Source organism: Lutjanus erythropterus, chromosome 16, assembly GCF_056507025.1.
Source record: "Lutjanus erythropterus isolate fLutEry1 chromosome 16, fLutEry1.hap2, whole genome shotgun sequence".
NCBI classification, from domain to species: Eukaryota; Metazoa; Chordata; class Actinopteri; order Lutjaniformes; family Lutjanidae; genus Lutjanus; species Lutjanus erythropterus.
In genome coordinates this window covers 1,874,507-1,898,084 of record NC_139332.1, presented here as the reverse complement: position 1 = coordinate 1,898,084, position 23,578 = coordinate 1,874,507, and the positions used below count along the sequence as shown (strand labels likewise).

At 39.9% G+C, this 23,578-nt stretch overlaps 1 protein-coding gene across 1 annotated transcript in view; it reads right to left on the bottom strand.

Annotated features, from left to right (window-relative positions):
• Positions 1 to 23,375, bottom strand: part of gabbr1b (gamma-aminobutyric acid (GABA) B receptor, 1b) — a 120,783-nt gene extending 97,408 nt beyond the window's left edge. The window contains exons 1-2 of the mRNA XM_084738781.1: positions 22,244 to 23,375; positions 3,915 to 4,049 (exon numbers count right to left, since the gene is read on the bottom strand). Of these exons, the coding sequence (XP_084594907.1) occupies positions 3,915 to 4,049; positions 22,244 to 22,507 (399 nt within the window). The 5' untranslated portion in view covers positions 22,508 to 23,375. The remainder of the gene's footprint in view (positions 1 to 3,914; positions 4,050 to 22,243) is intronic.
• Between the last annotated feature and the right edge of the window lie 203 nt (positions 23,376 to 23,578).

Sequence of the window (23,578 nt, the reverse complement as noted above, 5' to 3'; positions counted from 1 at the left end):
AGTTTGAAGACATTTTGAGTTTAAAAAATAAACTACACTTCATAATTAATGTTGATATTATCCTGTTTGACCACATTTCAAATTATAATATTTAATATTATTTTATATATATAATTGTAAATTTACTTACTTATTACCTGCTGTCAGGTGTAATGGCTGTATATCTGGACATGCAGGTGTATGAAGTCTCTGTCCAGGGGAACAACTTATTCTGTCCTGTCTCCATGATGAAAACGTCCCTTTGACATCCTCCTGTCACTGCAGTCATCGATCACTTTGCTGTGGTGAGTGATTTTTTTTTTTCCTTTGAAGTTGTTTTCATATCTAGACACTTCTTCTTTATTTTACTAACAGTCCGACCCTCAGGTTTCTTTCAAAAAGCCAACCATATTCTTTTTCCTTTGTGTCCTGCCTGGGCTGCCGTCTAATCCTTCTTAAGTGGAAGGACATGACTCTGCCATCACACGCCTGTTGGGTCAAGGATGGAGCAGCACACCTGCTCTGTCTTTGACCCAGCAGAGACACCATAGCCAAAACTCTATTAGAAAATATCACAAGGTGTGGCAGCCTCTGCTGGGTTATTGTAACAATCCCCCCTCTTCCAGTCTGACTGACAAAATATTTGTAGCAACTGGACAGAGAAATTTCTCACACCTAAAGCTCACCGACACGTGTCTGAGGTCAGCCATGCTTTAATTTGATATTGAGCCTGAGGTAACAAGATTGATGGACAAAGAATAACTTCAGGAGAATGAAGTTCTAGACAAGACAACCTCCGATTGAGTCTGTAGTTGGTATTTTAACACAATTTAGCAGAAATAAAGTTGGTAATAATAAAATCAGACCTCTTATTCTTCTTACAGTTGCTGTAATCTCTGTCTGCTGCTTGCTGTGCCTCACCCTCTGTCTCACTTACTGAAGTACACTAAACTACCAGTAACATCTCGTTCCCAAGCAGAGTATGGCACTGTGTTTGTTGTTAATCTCATCTGAGGGAACTGTTTAAGATGTTTTTATGTACATTATACTGTACATGTAGTTTGATTCATTGCAGACTAGTAGATGCTGAGATGGATGAGGCTTTTCTTCATTCCAAAGCAAAAATGTCATTACTTCTGTTTCTAATGAAGGAAATGGTTTGAATTATTTCTGTGTTGAGCTGCTCATGATGCTCCTTATTTTCTCTGTCTTGTGTTTTTTTTTAACACTCAGACTCAGAGTGTTAGAGTATTTGTCAACGCTGACATTAAAGTGTTAACTGTGAGAAAATGAATGAAAGAATGAATATACAATGAAGGATGTAGGGATTGTGCGGTGGATGGAGGTGGACAAAATAACATCACGGTAGTGTGAGGTATTGTTGTGTGAAGTTCTGTCTGTTTATGCTGATAATCATATTGTGTACGTGTATAAATACAGGAGCAGACAGAGAGGCAGAGCTGTGGCTCTGTGATCTCTAAAAGAACTGATAAAATCACCACAGACTGACACCTTCAACTGCTCAACAGACTTTGAACTGATGTTAGTTTTAATCAGCTACACCGTGTCTGTTTGAAGATAAAGTTACTTCAGTCTGGTGTTTCTCTGCTTGTGTGATGAGTTTTTCCTCACATGTCCTCTGACTGGACCAATTGGTTCCATTTTTCCCAACTTGTAAAAACTTTTCCCATGTTGAAACATGCTGCTCTGTTTGCTGAATGTTATCAATCAATCTTTGTGATCTAAACTGAATCAGACTGATCCTGATGTGTCTCCTGATCAGTCTAGTTACTAATTTATGGCACATATGTAGCCCTCTGTGAAAAAGCACCTCTGCTCTTTTTCTGTAAAGGCTTAATTCAAGGATCACCAGCTGGAGAAATCCTTCAGCTGCCTTTAGGCACCAGATCCTCAGAGACACTGAAACTCAAGGTTTGCTGTAATTTGTTTCTATAATTCAATTCCGTTATTTCATTGAAGGGAATGTTAAGGCGATAAAAATACACAAAATACAGTAAGTAGAAGGAACAAGAGCCCAGAGCTCAAGTTGATCCCAGGGTTAAACTGGCCCTCATCTTATGTATAACTAAAGTATTTTCAGTTTTGGAACCATCCTAGTTTTTCTACAGAATGAGGACAGTTCTAACTTCAGTCAGGTTTAGTCAAGTAGATGTTAGTTCTTGTCAGTGCTAATACTCCATATATCCCTAAACACACACAATATTTTTTTAATGTCTATAGGGTGTAGATAAAACATCATGTGTAGCAAATATTTTCCTGAAGTGGTTTAAGTACCCCACAATAATTCGTGAATATCAACAAAACTTTCAGAATCACCCTAAATTCAACTAAATTCAACCACAACAGTTTACAAGTCTCTGTCTTTACATTTTGCAGAACAGTGAACACATAAATGAAAGATGAGATAAAAAGTGAAATGAGTCCAGATGTCTGCACATTAGTGTGGCGGATCACTTCTGGGCATTTTTCCATCAAAGCCAGCACTTTGGTGTTGGTTTGGTTGTAAAAAATAAATAAATAAATAAAGTACAGGAACAATAAATCAAATACACCCTTCAAGGCACTGTGTGTGTTTAGGAAGTACAGATATGCAAACAGTTATTTTGGCAGGAGTTACACAACAACTGAACACAACACAACACTGGAATAGAACTCAACATCATGAAACATCACAGTGTACCTTTGTCATTTTACCAGGGATTTTAGCAAGAAATGACACCAGAAAAAAACAACTGCAGGACACAACTGCCTAACAAAGAAACAACTTCAAGAAATGACTGTCAGACAAAGAAACAACTGCAAGAAACTACTATTAAGTGAAGAAACAAATGAAGAAACGACAACCTGACAAAGATACAACTGAACAAACGACAGCCTGACACAGAAACGACTGACTGATAAAGAAACACCTTCAAGAAACAACTGTCAGACCAAGAAACGGCTGCAGGAAATGGCAGCCTGACAAACAAGTGCAAGAAGCCACTATCTGAAAAAGAAACAACTGAAGAAACGGCAGCCTGAAAAAGAAACGACTGAAGAAACAACAGCCTGACAAAGCCTCGGTATCAGTCAGCTGCAGGTGAAGGTGACGTCAGCAGCAGTAACTGAACAGTTTTGAAAAACAGCAGGGTTCCCTCCAGCTCAGATTATAACCCCACAGGTCTGTCCCGGGCACAAACACTGTTTAGAAGCAGTTTATAAGAATACTAACTGTTGTTTATGTTGACCAATGTTACTACCTGTGTTTTCTTGTTGGAAACATGACTGTGAAGGGTTGCTGCTGTCCCTTCCTCCCAGTATTGAGTATTGGCGCTGAGTCTTCTGGTGGTAGTGACTAACGGATCGTATCGGCCTACTTTCACCCCCGGATCTTAAGCAGGATGCAAGTCAACTGCAAGACTGTGAAGAAAAGAAAAGCTGCTGGGCTCTGTCTTGGAGGGAGGCTGTGATATTACAGCCCTCCTTTTAATCCCCAGTGTAGGGGAGCAAAACCAACAGTCATGCATGAATGACCGAATGAGTCAGTAGCACAACTGTAACCAAGTATTCTGTGTTCGCTTCGTTAATCTGACTGTGAAATCTCACTGTAACAGCCCTCAGTTCACTGTCTTCAGTGTCTTTGTGTCTTCGTGTTCAGAGTGTCTTCCTGTGGTGTCACTTCAGAGATCACTGTGATCCAGTGTTTCTGTATACGGAGTTCTTTTTTGTTGTGTCATGGTGACTGTCACTGTTCATGCTAACTACCAGCTTTTCTTCTGTTGTTTCCTTCTGTGTATAAATGTAAATACATCACTTTCCTAATAGCAGGGAAAGACCTCCCAGGCAGTGGCAACATCCTGATTCACTGTGTGATTCACTGAATTAAACATAAGATAAGTGAAGTATGACGATCCACAAACAGAGAGGGTTCTTACCACTATGAGGTTCCACATGCGAGCAGCCTCGGCCACCAATGTGGACACAGAGCTGCAGCCTGGCATCAGCACGATTTTAATGGGCTCTGTGTACAGAAGATCATACAGCAGCTTGGTGGCTTCCCCTGGATCACACTGTGGACACACATGGACAAACAGCATGACAGTCAGCATAAGAAACACACTGTGCCCAATATTCTTACATACAGTTACACAATACTGGATAAATAAGAAGGACCCTTGTGAGATTTCCAGATTTATCGCAGGTTTCAAAATGAAAAGACAATTTAATGCTACGTGGAAAGCTTTAAAATGTTTGGCTGGTGAGGTGTCCATTGTCAGGAATTAATGGACAATATGCAGGCTACCTCCATATAGACAGATTATGGACACCTTGTTGGGCATCAGTGTTGCCAACTCTTTCACAATTAAAGTAGCTAACACTACTTCCTCAAGACACTAAAAGTCAGCATATGCTCATTTGCATATGAGTGGCATGATTACGTTTTAATTTTCAGAAAGTTTAGTGGTAGGTTGTGTTGACTATAGCAAGAGAGAAATCACCTTCAGCCACAGAAGAGGTAAGAGGTAAATTGAACCAGAACTACTGCCTCGTGGTAAGTCTCCACCAACCAGGCAAGTTCCAAGTAACATCCATGTCTGTCCACACTCATATAATGGATGTTGTGAAGACTTTAAAGGAATGAAATCAAAGAATGAAGGTAAGTGTATGATTTATCAGTATATTGACACGTGTGATTCCAGTGAATAATTTCCAGTGAGAAACACTATCTTTACTTAAAGACTATTTTTACAGAGGACAGAGGACTGATCGAGAGCTGAACATTATGATGTCACAGTGAAGTTGACCTTTGAACCTTTAGACATAAGACTTTATCATTTAATCCTGTTAGAAGTTTGTGTAAAATTAAGCAAATCACTTCTTGAGTTATGGGCAAAAACATGTTCTTTGAGGTCACAGTGACCTTGATGACCTATTGACCACCAAAATCTAATCAGTTCATCCTATCCTTGAATCCAGTTCAGTCCAGTTCTTCAGGTTGAAGAAATTCTGTCTGAGTGTTCCTGAAATATCTTGTACATGAGAATGGGATGGACAGACTTTAGGTCACAGTGACACTGAACTTTGTTGCTAGTCACCTTATAGAAATAAAGTCAGTCAGACTGGTCAGGTCTGAGAGGTCACTAAATCTATTGACAAAGTCATCAAGTTGGCAATAACAATATCCTGCTTATACTACAGTCACCAGCCAAAGAAAAAAAAATAAGTCAAATAATAATTTATATTTTTATGTGTTTTGTGATCAAAATCTAAAGTTTTTCACAAACTGTGTTCCCCTGGTTCACCTGAGGGTTTGACTAATACCTGGAACAATCATTACCATCTCATAAGGCTTTTATGCAATGGAAACACTACCCCAGTAAATACAACAAATCTTAGACATGACTCAGCAGTGGAAGAGATCTCTAGCCTGCTCAGCTCACAGAACTCTTTGGTTCAGCTATGAGCGCTATGCTAGCAAGATCAGAGTCAATAGCACTGCATATAGAAGGATGGGATTGGCAGTAAAAGGACTTAGAGATCTACCTGTCAACACACAGAACAGTTAGACTGCTGATATTTCAGAGCCATGGTCGGATAAAGGATCAGTGAGTCAGTCAGACTAACCTAATCAACCCTGCACTCTCTCTGCTATGAGAAGATGGAGAGAGGAGATGGCAGCTTAACAAGGGGGAGGCATTTTAGTCATTTTGCTAACAAAGGGGATGACATCACCCCCATTAGATGTAGCTTTTTAAATGTATTATTTCTATACATTTTTTAAGCTAAATGGAGGCTTTGACTGCTTCCCTGTTGCTATGGTTACTCATTCCAGAGCATTAATTTACAACAGTTAACAGACAGTTTGACTGGAACTACTTATTAGGTGTCCATTATCAGTAATGAATGGGAACCCTGCGTCCAATCACAATCAAGTTTTCACCGTGGTATAAAATGAAGTGAAATGACAGAAATCACACTGTTTACAGGTAACCTACAGCCAGAGAAAGGTCTCATATTGTTACAGTATAAGAAAAGAAGACTGCTTAAGACAGTTAAAGGGACACTAAACCCAATGCTGTATGTTTGAGAGGTTCTTTAAAGGGATAGTTCACCCAAAATGAAAATTCAGTCATTATCTACTCACCCTCGTGCTGACTGAAGGTCAAGTTTAGTTTTTTAGTCCATAAAACACTGCTGGAGTTTCACAGAAAAACAGTGTTGCAGAATCTCACAAACAATGGAAGTGAATGGTTACCAGTTTTCAAATGTAAAAAAACTACAGAATAAAAACATAAAATGCCTCCATACTGCTTGTCTGGTTTAATCCAAGTCATGACTGAATTTTTATTTGTGGGTGAATGATCCCTTTAACCTGACTGTGGATATAAGGTCCATAATCAGACTGAGTTACCAGCCTACACCATGAATTAACACTGTGTCCATGTAAACCAATTTCTGCTCAGAAAGGCTGTTTTTTGCCCTAACTAACCAGTAGTGAGTGGTTATCACACTGCTGTCATTTTCAGTCAGTGATGGCGGCAGTGAACTCAGGTTTTCACAACAATCATAAAAATATACAGATTTAAGAGCTCTTTTTCTCCAAGTTCAGTTACAGCAAGTTGTACGTTCATCCTGCTCAATCAGGGTTTTTGAGGACAAAAAAATCAGACAACTGGATAAATCAAATTTATAACATAAAGCACATTCAACTGTTAGCTAGTGTGGGTGGGTCTAGAACTCTTCGCTCCTGCTGGTCTAATAACACGGGTGAGGGAGGTGTGGGTGGGGATGAACAGTCCTGCAGCTCCATATCTCTCTGCAGCTCACATCTCACTATATTCACACGGATTTAATTTAAAACCCTCTTGTAACTAAACCCTGCCCACGCATACAGTTTCACTCCATAATATGTCACACTAATGAAGCAAAACATGCTTCTTTAAAACAAGGCTTTCTTTTGCCAAAGAGTGGCCACTATGGCCACAAGTGGCAACTGAAAGACAATGGTAAATGCTAAAACTTACCATGGTAGTAGCATGGGCAGAGTCATAGAAACAGTGACGTGACTCAGTCATAACAGTTCTACCAGTGTTAAATATACGAACTTCTGCTGTGCCGATATTAGTCACCATGTGCTACTGATCATACATGAGCAAGTACGGCTGAAGATGGTCACATCAGGCCCACAGAATGGCCACTAATGAACATAAAACAACATTTATATATTTGCAGCATTACAAACTGTCTGTGGCAACATTCCTGGAAAAGAATTCTGCATTAATATGACATGTCTGTCATATTCCATGTCATATTGCTGTTTTCACTGCCAGGCAGTAGAGGACGCTGTGACATGTCATCTGACAAAAAATTGTTCCTCAAAGAAGAAGAACGCCACTGGAATTGAGCAACAGCAGAAGAAGAAGATGTTACTGAACATGAAAACATCAGTGCTCAGCTGCTGCAGATCCACAGGTCAGAGAGCCCTGCGACTCGGCCACAGAGCCTGGTCACAGAGCTCACACTGCAGTCCCCAGACCTCAACAGCAGCCAGGATATGGCAAGGCTGCTGACACTGCAGCCCCTGGGACTGACGGACAGAGTGATTCTAATGTTAGCCACACTGGTGACAGTGATGTCACACATGTAATATTAAGTGACAAAAAAACAAAAATAAAAAGAGATGGAACAGTCAGGCGCAGCCACACTGAGCTGTTAAATGAAGAGCAGCAGGTGACAGGCTGCATACTTCCAACTTCTCAGACAGGTGACCAATTCTTTTCATTTTGTAGACTCATGCTGTGTGCAGCATAAAATCAGATCACGATTGCTCACAGAATGGTGGGGAAAAGGCCAATTATTGTCTGACCTCTTTATTAAAACAATTTGTTGCCCCCAGAATTCTTTGAGCTGTAGTATTAGACCACATTTTCTTTTACCACTAGTAACCACAGGTGTCACATGCATGATAATGGTAACAGACTTAAAATGGTTTAAAATTAATATAGAAGTAACTGACTACAAATACTCAATTTACTGTAATTAAGTAGGGTTTTTTTTTTTTTTGAGTGCTTCTATCTTAATGAGTACATTTTCAGGTCTGTACGTTTACTTGTACTTAAGTATGCATTACACTATGTAGTCTACTTAGCTTGATTTTTAAAATCATAATTGAGTATTGAGTACAATTCAAAGGAATATCCAAACCTTTCATCTGCATCTTTGTAGCCAATAAAAGTGATCTGAATGCAAAAGGGCCAATGAAAACCAGGACATATGGACAAAAAAATAGACACTTTAGCAGCACAGGTTTAGAGTCAGGATGTTTATGATCAAGCATTAATCCATTAATTGCCATTGAGAATTTAACCAATTAAAAATGTAGTCATGGGTATTTAATCAATAGTCAAGAAACTGCACCTCATTTGACATCAAAAATTAAACTTAAAATGAGAAATGAAATGACATAACAAAACAAACAACAAAAAAAGAATATGTGAAAATAAAAATAGAAACAATAGAGATAATAGAATATATATAATAGTTAGAATAATACTTTTATATCTTGTAAATTATTAATGATTAGTTGATTGCTAGCATTTCCAACTATCGGTTAAGGGAAATGGTAAAGGAGCAGTTAAGGAAAATGCACAACATTGTGTTTTAAAGACAAATTAAATACCCCTTTTATCGAAAAGCCGCTATTGACAATGTATGAAACACCAACAGATAAAAAGTAATAATAATAATAATACTCTGAGTAGTTTTTGAGATGAGTACTTTGCAGAATTTTTCTAATGTGTACTTTTACTTGTAATTGAGTAATATTTTAGTAATGTAAGAGTACTTGCGTATACTAAAGTACAGATTTTCAGTACTCTTTCCACCACTGAATATTTCCTGCAGAATTACATTCTTCAATTACATTTCCAGAGCTGCAGAGCTCTTTCTAGCTAAAGGATCTAGTGTGTGTTTTCACACTGATGTAGGCTAATAAAAATCACATTCTTTTTGTTGGAAAATGAGAATATTGAACAATAATAGACTAATTAGGGCTAAATATTATTTTACTGAAAGTCTGCCCCCCACAGAGTCTGCTTAGAAAAATTCTGGCCTTTGGCAAATGTGTAAGATCCCTGCTGTAGAGCAACAAACCCCCCTGAGTGTGCTGAAATAATTTCTTCTTTCAAAAGCTACATAGTCTTGTTTCAAAACTGCCATGTTTTAATTGGACTTTTTGTGTTGTTGTTTCTGTGATCACAGCAACTATCAAATGACTGATGGTGGACACTGTTGTTTACATAAAAATTACACAATGTAGGTGAGAAGTGGTGCAGTTTATGTTGCCTTAGGTGACATGCATTTCTGTTTCTTGTCTGATACTAACACTAGGGGTGGCCAGTCAGAAACTTCCCTGTTCTATATATCAGGATTCAAGGATATGCAGACTTTCTGGCAATGAGGGATTTGGAATCTGTTGGACAAACTGTTGGAGTTTTGGTGGTAAACAAGGAAATCAATAAACTGTCATGTTGGAATATGTAGCATGTGTGATCATGTTCTGTTTGAGACATGGAATAGATGAATGTCAAAGGAAACTGAAAACAGGAAGATGTAGCTCACTAAAGGCAGGGTATATAATGTAAAACAGACTGTTTCCTCTACATTTAAATGGACATGCTACCTATAACCACACACACAGAGTGGGGGGCAGAGCCAGCAGACAGGGGGACGAGGTGAAGCACGTCCCAAGGTCACCTCAACCTGATTCCTGACAGGCTTGTCTGTGGAGGCAGAGACAACATTTATCTGCGTAATGCTGGGGAAAACATTTACCCACCAGTCAGGACACATTATCTCGATCCACACATTACAAATGGTGTTCCTCACTTTCCATTTACAGCCTATAGTCAATGAAAAATCAATAAGCTATTTAAATGATAATGGTGGAGGTGTGATCATTAATCATCTACCAGACAGAAAGGGGGTCATGTTTGGATGGCAGAATTTGATTGTGGTTTTTGTCATTGTGCCATTTTTCCACACTGAGTATTCAAAGTTTGGACTTTGCTTTGCTTTGTTTGGACAGGCATTTTTCACGAGTTTTGGTTCTCCTACATTTGAAAGAGACATGAGTCAGCTGTAAGGAATTCAAAACGCTTGGTGTTTCAGTTGTGAACAAAACATGCCCACATGGATGCCAAATTCATCCAAAATTTACCCTGATTCCAAAACTAAATTCACTCCAGTTTCAGATTTTGTCTTTTTTCTAAAAAGTGTCATCTTAAGTTTTAGCTTGTTGATAGTGAGTGGGATGTTTCCTTATGTTATTCACCTCAGGAACTATGAACACACCCTGGTACCTTGGACTTCTCATCACATAACCAGATATTTTCTACTATAGTTGTTTATCCTTTGAACTGGTGATTCACTGAGCAGAGTTTAAAGGGACCACCAAAATGAAAATTCAGTCATTATTTACTCACCCTCATGCCGGTGTTGAGGGTTGGATTTAGTTTTTTAATCCACAAAACACTGCTTTAGTTTCACAGGAAAACAGTGTTGGAACTGTACTATGGAAGTGAATAGTGACCAGTTTTCAAATGGAAAAAAAAAAACAATGAAAGAAAACATAAAAAGCCTCTGTACTGCTGGTCTGGCGTAATCCAAGTTCTCTAAAGACCCAACATGCCAAGTTGATTTGAAAGATATTGTTTACACCATTTACACTAGTTTTTAACCTCAGTCTTCACTGTACATCCTTAGCTTGGATACATGTTCACATGTGTGTGCACACAGTCTGGGTGTGTGTGCTGTGATGGTGTGCAAACATCATGTTGGGGCTTTAGGAGACTTGGATTACACCACACGAGCAGTATGGAGGCATTATATGTTTCTTTTTTGACTGTTTTTTTCCCCGTTTGAAAACTGGTTACCATTCACTTCCATTGTTTGGGAGATTCTACAACACCGTTTTCCTGTGAAACTCCAGCAGTGTTTTGTGGACTAAAAAACTAAACCTGACCTTCAATCAGCATGAGGGTGAGCAGGGTGTGCGATATGATGTGTCCACGATCCGCCATTACAGAGAAATCTTTCCATCGCACTACTGTGCATATTTTGTCTGCTGCAGTTATGCTGATACACATGACGCATCTAGAGTCTTTTTCTCAGCCAAATCAGTTTGCTAGTCTGTTTCTTACCTTCCCTAGAGACACACAAGTGACTTAATCATAGGAAACATTTGTGCCTTGGATTTCTTCTGCTCCCCTTTTATTTCTCAAGCGGGAAATCATGGATGGCGAAAACACCAGCAAAGTGTTGGTCACAGAACAGGTCTTGGGGCTGAATTATTACAGACTCTAATATTGAGCGAATATTAAGCTCAGATGTTATTGGTACTAAGGATACTACTAAGGTTTGTAGCAATTTATTATCCTATGACAGCAGTGCAGCTTGTCTACTTGTCAGTGTGTGACGGGGCAGCTCCTCCACACACAGACGGGGTGAGGTCAGTGCACAGCAGAGCACAGACGCCACATCTACGCTCATTATTGTAAGTAAGTGCAATAAAACCCTTGTGAATTAGAAAAACAATACTTTATCAATACACCTGATCAACCAGTATTAACATGTAAACATATGGAGAGTGATACTTTAATCTGCTCTGCCCGCTGTCTGGTCCACCATGTCTGTTTTACACAAACGCAGCGGGCTGGCTCGGCCAGAATGTAAGCTGTCTGTATGTTGTTAACTGTTTAGCTTAGTTTGACATGTATGCTAAAATTTGCTTAATTGTTGTAAACTTGTTGCTGGATGAGACAAAGAGCCCCTCCTCTCTCTGCAGGCAGTCAATCAACTCAGCATCAGAGGACAGGAGGAAGATACTGACTGATGTCTGAAACTTCAATGTTTTGATGTCGGGAATATTTTTTATTGCAGGAAAGTAGTGTGTTGCATCTGACTTTTCTGAATTCAAATTTCAGATTTGATTCCCGTGAGATATTGAGTTCATATAGTGACTTTGCTGTTGTAAACAGCAGTTTACAGTTGCTGCTATATTATAGTAATTAGAACATTTCTAAAATCTCTGTTAGGACTATATGTTTTAAACAGGCAAATTAGTTTGGTTGGTTACTGTTCTGTAACTTGCAAAATGGTCTAAAAACCACATGAAAAAGAACTGCGTTATAATTGTGAGTGTGATCCTGACAAAAAAAAAAAAAAATATGATCTGATCTTTTCGCCCACCCTGAGACAGGCTCATATTATGTTTACTAATCAATCTACATTATGCAGCAGCTACTCCTCCCAAAACACATGTGAGCCTATGCCTCATTTTCATTCCTACTGGAGACAAAAATATAACTGATATGTTCTTTTACATTGCCAATAATGTGAAAAGAGAATCATGTTTTGAGTGAAGTTTCTGTAAAAAACAAAAGAAAATTATCGTGATATAAATTTTGTACTGTCATACCGCCAACCCATTATCACAGACAGCAACAGAAAATAGCTCCAAGCATGGATGACGCAGCTGTGCAGGATGCTGTAAATCTGCAATAGTGTAGAAATTAAAGGCATTCATTAACGGCATTAAACTGGCAAAACACCAGAGGGATTTTATTGCAAAGGAATGTGTAATATATTTTTCACTGACATTACTGCCCATTTCAATTGTTGTTATTGTACACAACAGGACCTGGATATTTTAGGCAGCTTGTGTTGATGTTTCAGTTTTACTGATCACAGGGAGGAATGTCAGGACACAGCAAGGCTCTTTCATCCTATTATGGAAAACCAATTGCGCTGCGCACACTTATCCCCACCGAATGTCAAAACAATAGCTGTTTTATGCCTTTCATGCCTGAAATAGTCTTTCATTAAGATTGATCTATTCATGAAATAGTTAAAACCACAGTCAGTAAAATGTCTTTCTGATAATTATACTGACTGCAATGACTTTGGTTTCATTCCAAATGGACAAAACTCAGTAACAGCATGTGTTGGTGCAAAGTGTCCCCAGTGGAGCTGCAGGAATGGACCTACAGAGAAATGTTTCTGTATAACAACTCAATATATGGTGCTGTGTGGGGTTTCCAGACTTTAGCCTGGCCACCACCCTTACTTCACTATATCCACCTTTAATGACTTACATCAGGATACCAGCTGAGACTGAGAAGACAGGCTCAGACCAGCCCACTCACAAAATATACACAGAGAAGAATACATGCATGGAGAGAAACATTGAACCTAAAGGTTACATGAATTTAAAAGAATCAGAAAAGAAAAAAGAGAAGAAAAGTAAAGTAAAGAAAAGAAGATCCAGCCCACAATTTCTTATACTGACTGTAGTGGGGGGTATTAAAATGACTTTGTAGGGGAAGAGATGGTTGGGCTGTGTGACAGTGGGATATGTATACAAGGCAGGTACATGAAGAAGAAATTGTGCTGCATTACTCTTCTTCATTACATCACACAGCTGGAGGTTTACACTGAGTCTTCTGTCTAAGATCTCCTGTCCGTGCCTTCACTGCACCAACCGTCTGTCTTTTTTTGTTTGTTTGTTTGTTTGTTTGTTTGTTTGTTTGTTTGTTTTAAATCTCCAGTGGAACGTTCATTCCTATAATAAGTTCTGACTTACTCTCCTTTGTCATTCTTGGTCAGATATGTAATAATGATTAGTTCATGATCTGTACAACAACAGAATGCAGTGAAATGTGTCTAAATCTTTTTAAATTTAGTTTGTTGGTTAAAATTGTGAGCACTATCACTATTTCCTGTGGTTGTAGCACTGTAAAGGCTTACCACTGCCTTCACATTAAAATGGTTTTGTTGTGAAATGCATGCAGTGTAATGAAAGCTTTCATCTACTTATGGATGAGAGGTTCGTGCTCTCGACGGTGCGGGATGTAAACATTAATGCCGTCCTCCTCAGCTGACCGTTAACATCTTGTCCATGAGCAGATGCACACTTCCTTCTGCACTTTGATACAGTTGTTAGAGAGAAAACAGTTCCTACATAAAACTTCTACCAACGAGGTGTGTGGATCATCTTGAGTAAACAGGTCATGATTATTGTAAAGTGACATTACTGTTGAATTTTTCACATTTATTTTCTGGGCCTTTGAACACCACACACTGATTGGCATCTAGTTCCATTGTACTGGAGAGAAGGCAGACATCTCTACAGTCAATATCTCCAAAACTCTGCAACTCACACCAAAGCTATCTAGATCAGGGGTGTCAAACATACGGCCCGGGGCCAAAACTGGCTCGCCAGAGGGTCCGGTCCAGCCCACGGGATGATTTTTCAGTGTGAAAATGACAGAGAAGACATTAATTTTAACCCTAAGCCATTCCTAGAGTAATTCAAGTAATTTCATTACTAAAATATGTTTAAATCCAAACAACTGTACAGCACACTGTGTTTCACATGTGGGGGTTGTTAAAGACCAGAGTATTGATGAGTGCTGACATTTAAATTTTGATGTAATTTATTATCACACAGCTACAGCATCTCTTCTCTGCGTCAGTGCAGCTCCTCCATACACACACATACAGTACAGACACACTCAGTGTGATTCTCTGACCCTGTCTGTATCTGATCTGTTGACTTTCTTCATCAGCAGGATGTTTTATAAAGACAAAAAGACTAAACCTAACTCGTATTCTGTGTTTTTCCCTACATATTAATCCACCCACGATTCAGTTTTCACAGCAGCAGAGAAGCTGCGTGTGGAGGAGACTGTTGTTAATGATGGAGTTTATTACAACAGAAACTAACGTGATGGTTAATGACATCGACACCAACCAGATGCACTTATAAAATTAAACAACTGTATAAGGAGGCCTATATGTAAAACAGGAGAGTCTGTGTTTCTCTGTGTGAAACTTTCAGACCTTCTCACAGCAGAGTGAACAGGTGAGGGAGGAGAGGAGGGCAGACTGATCACTAATCAATCACTGATACCGTCGTCCTCACTCTTTTGTATATTACCATTGTTCTTAAATAAAACAAAAGTAATGTAATAGAAAAAAATGCAGAACATGCAATATTTCTTATCTGATTACTCGATTAATCAGAAGAATAATCAATGGATTATACTTTAATTTTACTGGTTCGGCCCACTTGAGATCAAATTGAGCTGTATGTGGGCCCTGAACCAAAATGAGTTTGACACCCCTGTTTTAGACAGAAACAGGTGATGCAGTAACAGAATACTGATCCACTGATTAACACTGCTGAGTCTGACAGTTTGATCTGAGTCACCACTGGGAAAGGTCATGTCTAGAAGGGAACTCTACATTTAAACTCTTGTGAAATTTGTGGGCATTGTTTTTTCATTGTGCACATTGTATAAACTCATGACAATGCTGAGATGCATACTGCTGAGACAGAAAATCAGCTAGTTATGGGTAGAAAAGGATCAGAGTTTGGGTTAACATTATCGCTGTTTTGCAAAATGGCAACTGCCTGGTTACAACTTTTCACTAAAATGCGTTTCTGAAGTGACCTCTAGGCATATATAGCAAAGACTGTGGTTTGGGTTAAGATAAGTACATTACATGTCACATGACAGAAGTCAATAAAATAAGTTAATGTTGACTTTTGGTTTCACACAGGACATGAATCCCTGTGCTTGTTTGAGACATTCATCCACCCCCCTCCTCCATATGTGGACTCTCTCACTATTCATTCATCAGTCATAATCACCACAGCCACTTGTGATCACTGCCTCAATAAACATAAATATGGCTTGCATAAATCTGCTGGATGATTGTGAATGACTTTCTCTCATGTAACTGAGTGACCAACAGAGAGCACATGCAGCAGGGTACCATCACTTTTTAAACTGCACAGGAGTGCCTTTTGGATGAACTTTAGTGTTTCAATCATAATTACAGTAACAGCAAAGTTAAAAAGTAATTTCACAAGAGAGCAGGAGGAAATGCTGTTAACAGCCTTAAAGTAATGAAGCCTTTAATATAAGGCCTTTGAGGTTTGACTATAGAATGTATTCATATTCAATAGTCTGGATTACGTGTAAATTTAATTATCAAGAGATTTTTTTTTAAATCAAATAATGAACTGCACCATTTGCATTTTCTTTACAGAGCAATTTGACATTTTAAAAAATGTGGGAAGAAAATGCTGCTGGATTTTACAGCTCACTGTGTGTCCATATGTTTGGAGCAGCTCTGTCAGAGGGTCACGATGAAGGTCAGAAACTGTTTCAGTTAACAGTTCTAACTTAAACCCATAAACATTTACAGTGGGCTCAGTTTAATTTCCTGCCTCAGTGTTTGCCAACATCAATAGCTGACAAGAAGCTGTTTCCTAGCAACCGCCTCCTGAAATGCTCTGCATCCTGTCTGTGAGAGTAAAATCCATTCCTGTGGAGTTAAAGGAGGCTGCTGAGGCATGCGCTCTGCTCACCTAATGACACTGAGTCAACAGGCTCAGTAACAAGCAGCTTGGAGAAAGCTGCCCTCTTCAATCCTGAATCAAATAGATTGGTTTGTAAAGCGGGGCCCGCTGTAATCCAGAGCTGCAACTGACTCATTGATTAACCCCAGCACTCAGGGGAAATCACCAACACATTCAAATGAGAGTTGCTATATCTGTCCGACCCCCCCACCCCCAACACCCCATCCCATCATCAACCCACTCCGAACCGCTGGGACCTGCCTTCAACTTTCAGCACCACAGGGCCCGGACAAACATTAATCATCTTTTCTACAGATCTGAGGAAAAAGCTGGAGAAACGTTCTGCCCTGTTCACCTCCTGATGACGCAGTCTTTCTTTGGCCTCTCAGGCATCACAGCAGGAGATCCATCAGAGCATGTTCAGTGTGATATGCAGCTGGGCTGGCAGAGCGGCCGTGTGATGTCCAGGCCTGTGATCGATGAGTGCTCGGCCAGCACTTCTTACATTTGGCTAACTGTGCTCAATATGGCTTTCTCACATGGACAAGCTTAAATCATGCAGCCATCCATCTGCTCTTGTTTGTGCACTGATACAGGGTGCACGATCTTGCCTTTTTCTTGGAGCCAAATATATGTTTGTTTGAACTGCAGTTGTCTTGGTTACTGTTGTCATGCCAACGTCCCCCCAGCCCCCCCAACTCCAGGCTTTTGAAGCGGGGATCCAATGCAGAGAGACTAGAACCAATCAGAGTGATGCTTTTTAAAAAACACCAGCCTGTCACTGTGCTCTTAACTGTTTATATACTCTGTATGTGTGTGTGTGTGTGTGTGTGTGTGTGTGTGTGTGTGTGTGTGTGTGTGTGTGTGTGTGTTTTTGTGTGTGTGTGTGTGTGTGGTGTGTGTGTGTGTGTATGGAGAGGCTCAGGTGAGAGGAGTTATAAGAGAATGAGGCAGTTGGAAATTATAATCCAGCAGCGAACAACAGAGAAAACATCTCTGCTCACACTGAAGAAAAACAGAAGGCTTTCAAGCTTAAAGGGATAGTTCAAATTATTTGTGCGCTTGTATGAGGTGCTTATCCATAGTCAGTGTTTCACCTACAGTAGATGGTGGTTGACACGCCTCCAATTTGGAGAAGCAGCCGGACTACCAGTGTCAGCAGCAACACATAATCTAAATCAGTTTAAGTGTACACTATATTTAGAATATTTTCACCACTTTACCTTGCTGTTAGACAGACTTTTCTGACAGGAAACCACTGGTATATAAGACAAATATCACTCTCTACAAACCAACCAAACTCCATTCACAAAATCAGTGATTTTACCTCACAGAACATGGGAGTTGCTGCTCTACTGCTGCCTTGATCTGTTAGCTTGTTTGTGTTATTGTGTGACTTCAGCATTTTAAAGGATTAATTTGCATTCTCCAATGTCACACAACAACACAAACAAACTAAAAGACTGAGGCAGTGGTAGTTCAGCAGCTCCTATGTTCTATGAGGTAAAATAACTGATTTTGCCAAAAGAATCTGGTTGAGTAAATAAATAAATAGAGAAAATATTCTTAATATAGCGTACACTTAAACTGATATTGATTTCTTTTAAAGCGGGCCTTTTTTAGGTATATAAAATAAGTTTTGCTGCTGATTATCCAAACTGGGGGCATGCTGACCACCATCTACTGTAAGTAATACACTGACTGTGGACAAGTACCTCATACAACCACACTTTAAATAATCTGAACTATGCCTTTAAACAAAGCTATTAATAAAACTTTAATATCTATTTGACAAATTGCAGGTGAGAAATAACAAACATGAGTACTGACCAATCAAACTGAATGATGCTGGGAGAGAAACATGCCATAACCCCTGATGCGTATCATTATCTAGTCATTGAGAGAAGCACAACATGTAATCAACCCTAACCCTAAATCATGTCAAACACTGCATGAGAACAATTCATTTGACTTTGAAATGTTTTAATGAGTGGTACAAACAGAGCTGCAGAGGCAGCTCAGAGTAGGATGTATGCCAGTTAAAGCTCATACAGTACATAGATGGCCATCATGTCCCTGTTGGTTAGATTGTGACAGCTGCTCCTCTTTGTTGATGCAGTTTGTTCGTTGTACAGTATGCTGTCATGACTCATGCCACTTTGAAACTTTGTGTTATCAAAGAACTGATTGCCAGGCTTCTATAAGAGCTGACAGAAAATAATTGGCTTTTAATCAGAGCCCACATCTCGGATTTGTTCAGTGATTCATATACTGTAGGTCTGCCACTGTGCTCATTGATGGCTGCGGAAACAATTGACCACTCAGATAATTTTAGAATGGGGAAGTCATCTTCCTTCATAGCCAGCTGGCTAGCTGGCTACATGCACAATAATGTTGATAAATGTCGATGAAAGCAATGTAGTTTACAGGTCGTTGTAAGTTGACTTTTAGAAATAACAACTGTAAAAAGGTTTAGTCATATTACATTAACTGTTCCTAGCAACTGCTATCTCAAGTGTTTTGTCAAAATTACTGAAAAGGACATCAGCATGATGAATATTTCAATTGGCAATAATTCAAAGTGAAATAAATATTAGTTTTTCTGAATGAAGTCAAACACAACAGCAACTCAAGTCTGATTACCAGGCAAAATACACCCACCTTTGAGACTGTTTGTTAAGGTGATGAGGGTTAGCTCAAAAAAAACATCTCTCAGTTGTGGTTCATTTTTCCTGAGTACCAGGTATTTACGATCTCTGAATGCCATCAACAGTTGGCATTCAAAAAGTGGTTGGCAGTAGTTGTGGTAGTGACAGGTATGCAATAAGCAGTGGGCAATTTGAGGGGCTTGCAATCCACCCTTGTTAGCAAAATGAGAAAAATGCTTCCCCCTTGTTAACCTCCACACCCCCCTCTTCATAGCAGAGAGAGTGCAGGGCAGCGTGTTTGCTCAGTTGAATATGTTAGTCTAGTCTGCCGGGCTCACTGATCCTTCATCTGACTGAGGTATGTCACAGTAAGAATCTCTGGCCCCGACCATGACTCTGAACTATCAGCAGTCAAACTGCTGGGTGCTGATAAATCCATGGAGCTGTCCGTGGTGCTGAAGGAGCAGACAGATCTGTAATTGGTACCTTTTTCTCTGAGTTACTGGTGTAAACAGCTATATTGATTCAAAGTGGGAAAACATGGGTGAACACTGAATGATCTGGGTTTAGACTGATTTTGTTAATATGTCAAGGGAGTGTGTTCAAGCTAATACAGGCTAACCTTCCTTTGTACTTTGTAGGTAAAAGGTTGACAATGATGTGAAGCACCACATGGGACACTTTGACTTTCTCAGTATATAAATGAAACAACCATCTTTCTCTGACTTTAACTTAGTCTTCTGGTTGCCCAAGAAAGGAACCCTGGTCTTTGGTGTCAAAGTTCAAAGGATTAGAAACTATTTTGCCAGTGAACATCATCCAGGTAATAGCGTGGAATATTTTGAAGGGTTCGACAGAGTTGCTGCTGTGATTTATCAAAAGGAACAATAGTGGTTTGTACAAAGTGTAGTTTGAAGAAAAATAATGGAACAAAATTTCATCTGTTCAATTTCATGCAGCCACAGAGCCAGTCAAGTCTCATTTCACAGGTATATTTTATGTCATTTCCAGTTGACTCTGGCAGTACCACATGCTGTGGTCAAACAGTATGCTTGTGGAATAAGCTGCAGCTGCTCAAACATGTATTTACTTTTTGCTCAGTTGACCTCCTGACCTTCACACATTTACTTTTCACAACATCAATATCAAACTATTTTCTGTGCTTTGTGTTTCTTTGACACCGGCCTATTTTCCTGCACACATCACATGTGAGTTTAAGATTCTGTGTTGCTTTCATAACATTTAGAGTTCAGGTTAAGTGCGAGCCGACAGATTCAGATGAGTTTCCATTAGTGTGCGACTGTTCGAACATGTGCAGGCTGTATGGCTGCTGCTGTTATACAAACACACGCAATTGTTACGACACTATACAGTAGGTAGAACATTTCTCTGGGGCTGCGACCCACTTTATGACCTGACTGCTGCATTTTAAAACATAGAATACACACAGGAGCGCCAATTATCCTGATGATGGCCTGACATGATGTAATCACAGTGTGGAGAGCAGTCTGCTATGTGAACTCATCAGTGTTCATACAATCAGCACAGTAGCAGGTGCAATCTGCACTATAACATCAGAAGACACAGCCTCAGAAATAATCATTTTCACTTAAAGGGACAATTCACCCCAAAGTGTTATTTATCCATCTGGATACTTTTGGTGTGAGTTGAAGGGTTTTGGGGATATCAGCTGTAGAGATGTCTGCCTCTCTTTAATATAATGGAACTAGATGGCACTTCTGGTGCTCAAAGTTCCAAAAACTACATGTGAAAAACTGAACAACAGTGTCTCTTTCCAGAAATCTAACTAAAAATAATCCACAGACCTTGTGAGCAATTTCATGAAGGAACTGCTTTTTTTCTTTCTTTCTTTCCAGAATATAGTTTCTGCATGAAACTGCTCTCAGTAAGGTCTGTGGATTATCTTGAATAACCACATCATGATTTTTGGATAGAGATGCTGGTTTTGAATTTTTCAAATGGTGGTTTGTGCGCCACAAGCTGAGTGCCATTTAGTCCCATTATATTAGAGAGAAGGCAGACATCTCTACAGCTGATATCTCCAGAACTCTGCAAATCACACCAAAACTATCTAGATGGATAAACAGTACTACAGGCCAGGAGAAAAATATGTATTTTTGATTTGGGGTAAACAGTCCCTTTAAGTCTTATGACTAACTAACTAATGGCTTTATTGATGGTTAATAAATCATGAATCTCTTATGTCTCACTGATTAGTTATAAGTCAACAAGAAAAAAATATTTGAATTTCAAATTGTGAATAATTCTGTTGGCTGGTGTTTCTGTCTGCAGTTGAGTGTTGATAAGTTAGTAATAAATGTATTTTGATGGAAATGTAAAACCCAATTCTTGACATTATTACCTGTAAAAATTTGTAAAACCAGACTGTGCATTCCTTACGTCTGCATCATGTTTATGTTCTAAACTGCCACTTGAGCTTTGGTGAAGATGGCTGAGGGACCGGCACCCCCTTGGCTTAAAACCTGACATGAAGCATTTTTACTTCTATGAAAGTGAAGTGAAAAGAGACCGAGCCAAAGCTGCACTACATGCAAGTTGTGTCTAACTAAACTGATTACAAATCATTGCAAACACACTATGCTTTATAAGCAGCAAATACTTGCACAATGAGAAAAAATAAATCATTTATAGAATTGTAATTCTGATGCATCAAGATGCATTGATAATTGTTTTATAATCGCACCATGAGAATTTAGTGGTCAAATGATCTGACCGGTAAAAAGGACTTTTCATAACTTGGCAGCCCAAAGGCTGTTGTTATTTAAGGCTTTTAGCTGATCTATACAGCATCATGAGGAATATGTGCCTTCACTGAAAGTGGTATTTGGGTTTTGTACAACCCAAACCACATGACTCATTTACTCATTCATGCAGACTGCTGTTAGTACAGATGCATTTAATAAGTTATTGCTGAACACTGAAAGGATGCTGCTGACTGAATGAATGTTGAAATTAGCGTCTTATTGCTTTGTGTGGTGTGGATCTGTGGTGTTAGTAAGTTGAATTCCTGTTACAGCACATGCTCTCTCGTGACAAATGCAACCAATTCTGATTCCAATCAACATGCGATGGGGTGAATGATGGGGAGAACTGAGACAATACTGAGAATGAGTTGTAGCTCATGAATAGTTAGTTAGTTACTCACCATACTGTCGTAGTGAATCAGCTCCAGCTCATAGTCCGGCAGTATGTCCGTCCTCTTATTCACCAGGTCCAGAGCCATCTGAGCGGAGGGGAGGCAGGCTTGTCCACCGGGCCAGCCTCCACTCATGGGGAACAGGGCTCCGATGTAGAGCTTCTTCTTGCCTAGAGCCGGGCAGGAGCAGGAGAGGAGGACAGTGAGGGTCAGGGTCAGAGAGTAGCGGAGGACGGACCTGTGGAGGAGGAGGCCTGGGCAGAGCCGAACCATAGCTGCTGGATGCTGGAGGCTCGGCGGGTCGAAGAGGTCAGTTAGTCCTCCGGTACTGTTCAACCTGAGTGTGTGGCGTGCTGTGTGTGGGTCAGGAGCTTTGAATTCCCATGAGCGGCAGATGGGAGCACATTTAAAGTATTAATTTAGATGGAAAGCACACATTTAATCTGACTGCTTTTCTTTTTGTTGCAAAAATTACCAGCTGACAAACAAACGCAATTATTATAAAACAATTCAGCTGCTGTGATCTCCTGCTCGTCTCCTGTGGAAATGATGATCATCTACTGTGTCATGTTTGAGATAAACTTCATAAACCCTGAAAATCAACTGCGTGCTGGTAAAAAGAGCCTCAGATTATTCAATGCAATCAATAAAGAGCAGAGAAGAAGTGAAGTGATGAACAGAGACAGTTCATTGGCTGGACCTGCCGTTTTCTAGCTGAACTTGAATATTGAGTTGAGATTTGTGATTTAGTCCCCTGTCCAAGGTGCTGAAACTAAAGTCGCGGAAGCTCCGTAATGTTCAGCCTGAGCCAGCCACAGATAATAGATGGTAATAACGCCTTATGAACTATTAACAAAAATCCACACTGGGCTCATGAGGAACACGGAGAGATTTAGTCTGTCCTCTTGTCATCTGTCCTTCCTCATCTATACGCCTACACACAACACACATGGAAACACCGCAATACACGAGAAATGTAGGCTTTGTTTTCAATAATCCAGTGCAGTCTAATGCAGAGCAGTCAGTTTGAATTCAGGTTGATCCCAGGATGAAGAAGTCGCCACAGTGCTGCTGGAATGCGGTGAGCTCTTCAGGAGGAGAGAAGAGAAAATGACGGTAGCAGTGCTGAGCTCTGTGCTGCTCTGTGTGTTAGATTGTGTCTGACTGCAGCAGCAGCAGCGTGTGAGAGAGAGAAGGAGGAGGAGGAGGCGGAGGAGGAGGCAGAGGGAGGAGGAGGAGGGCCGCTCACTCTCTCCGTTTCACAAACCACTTTGAATTTGCAATCCCTTAACACAGCTCCGCTCATTTATCTTTCCTCCTCCCGCCGTCCCCTCCCCTCCTCTG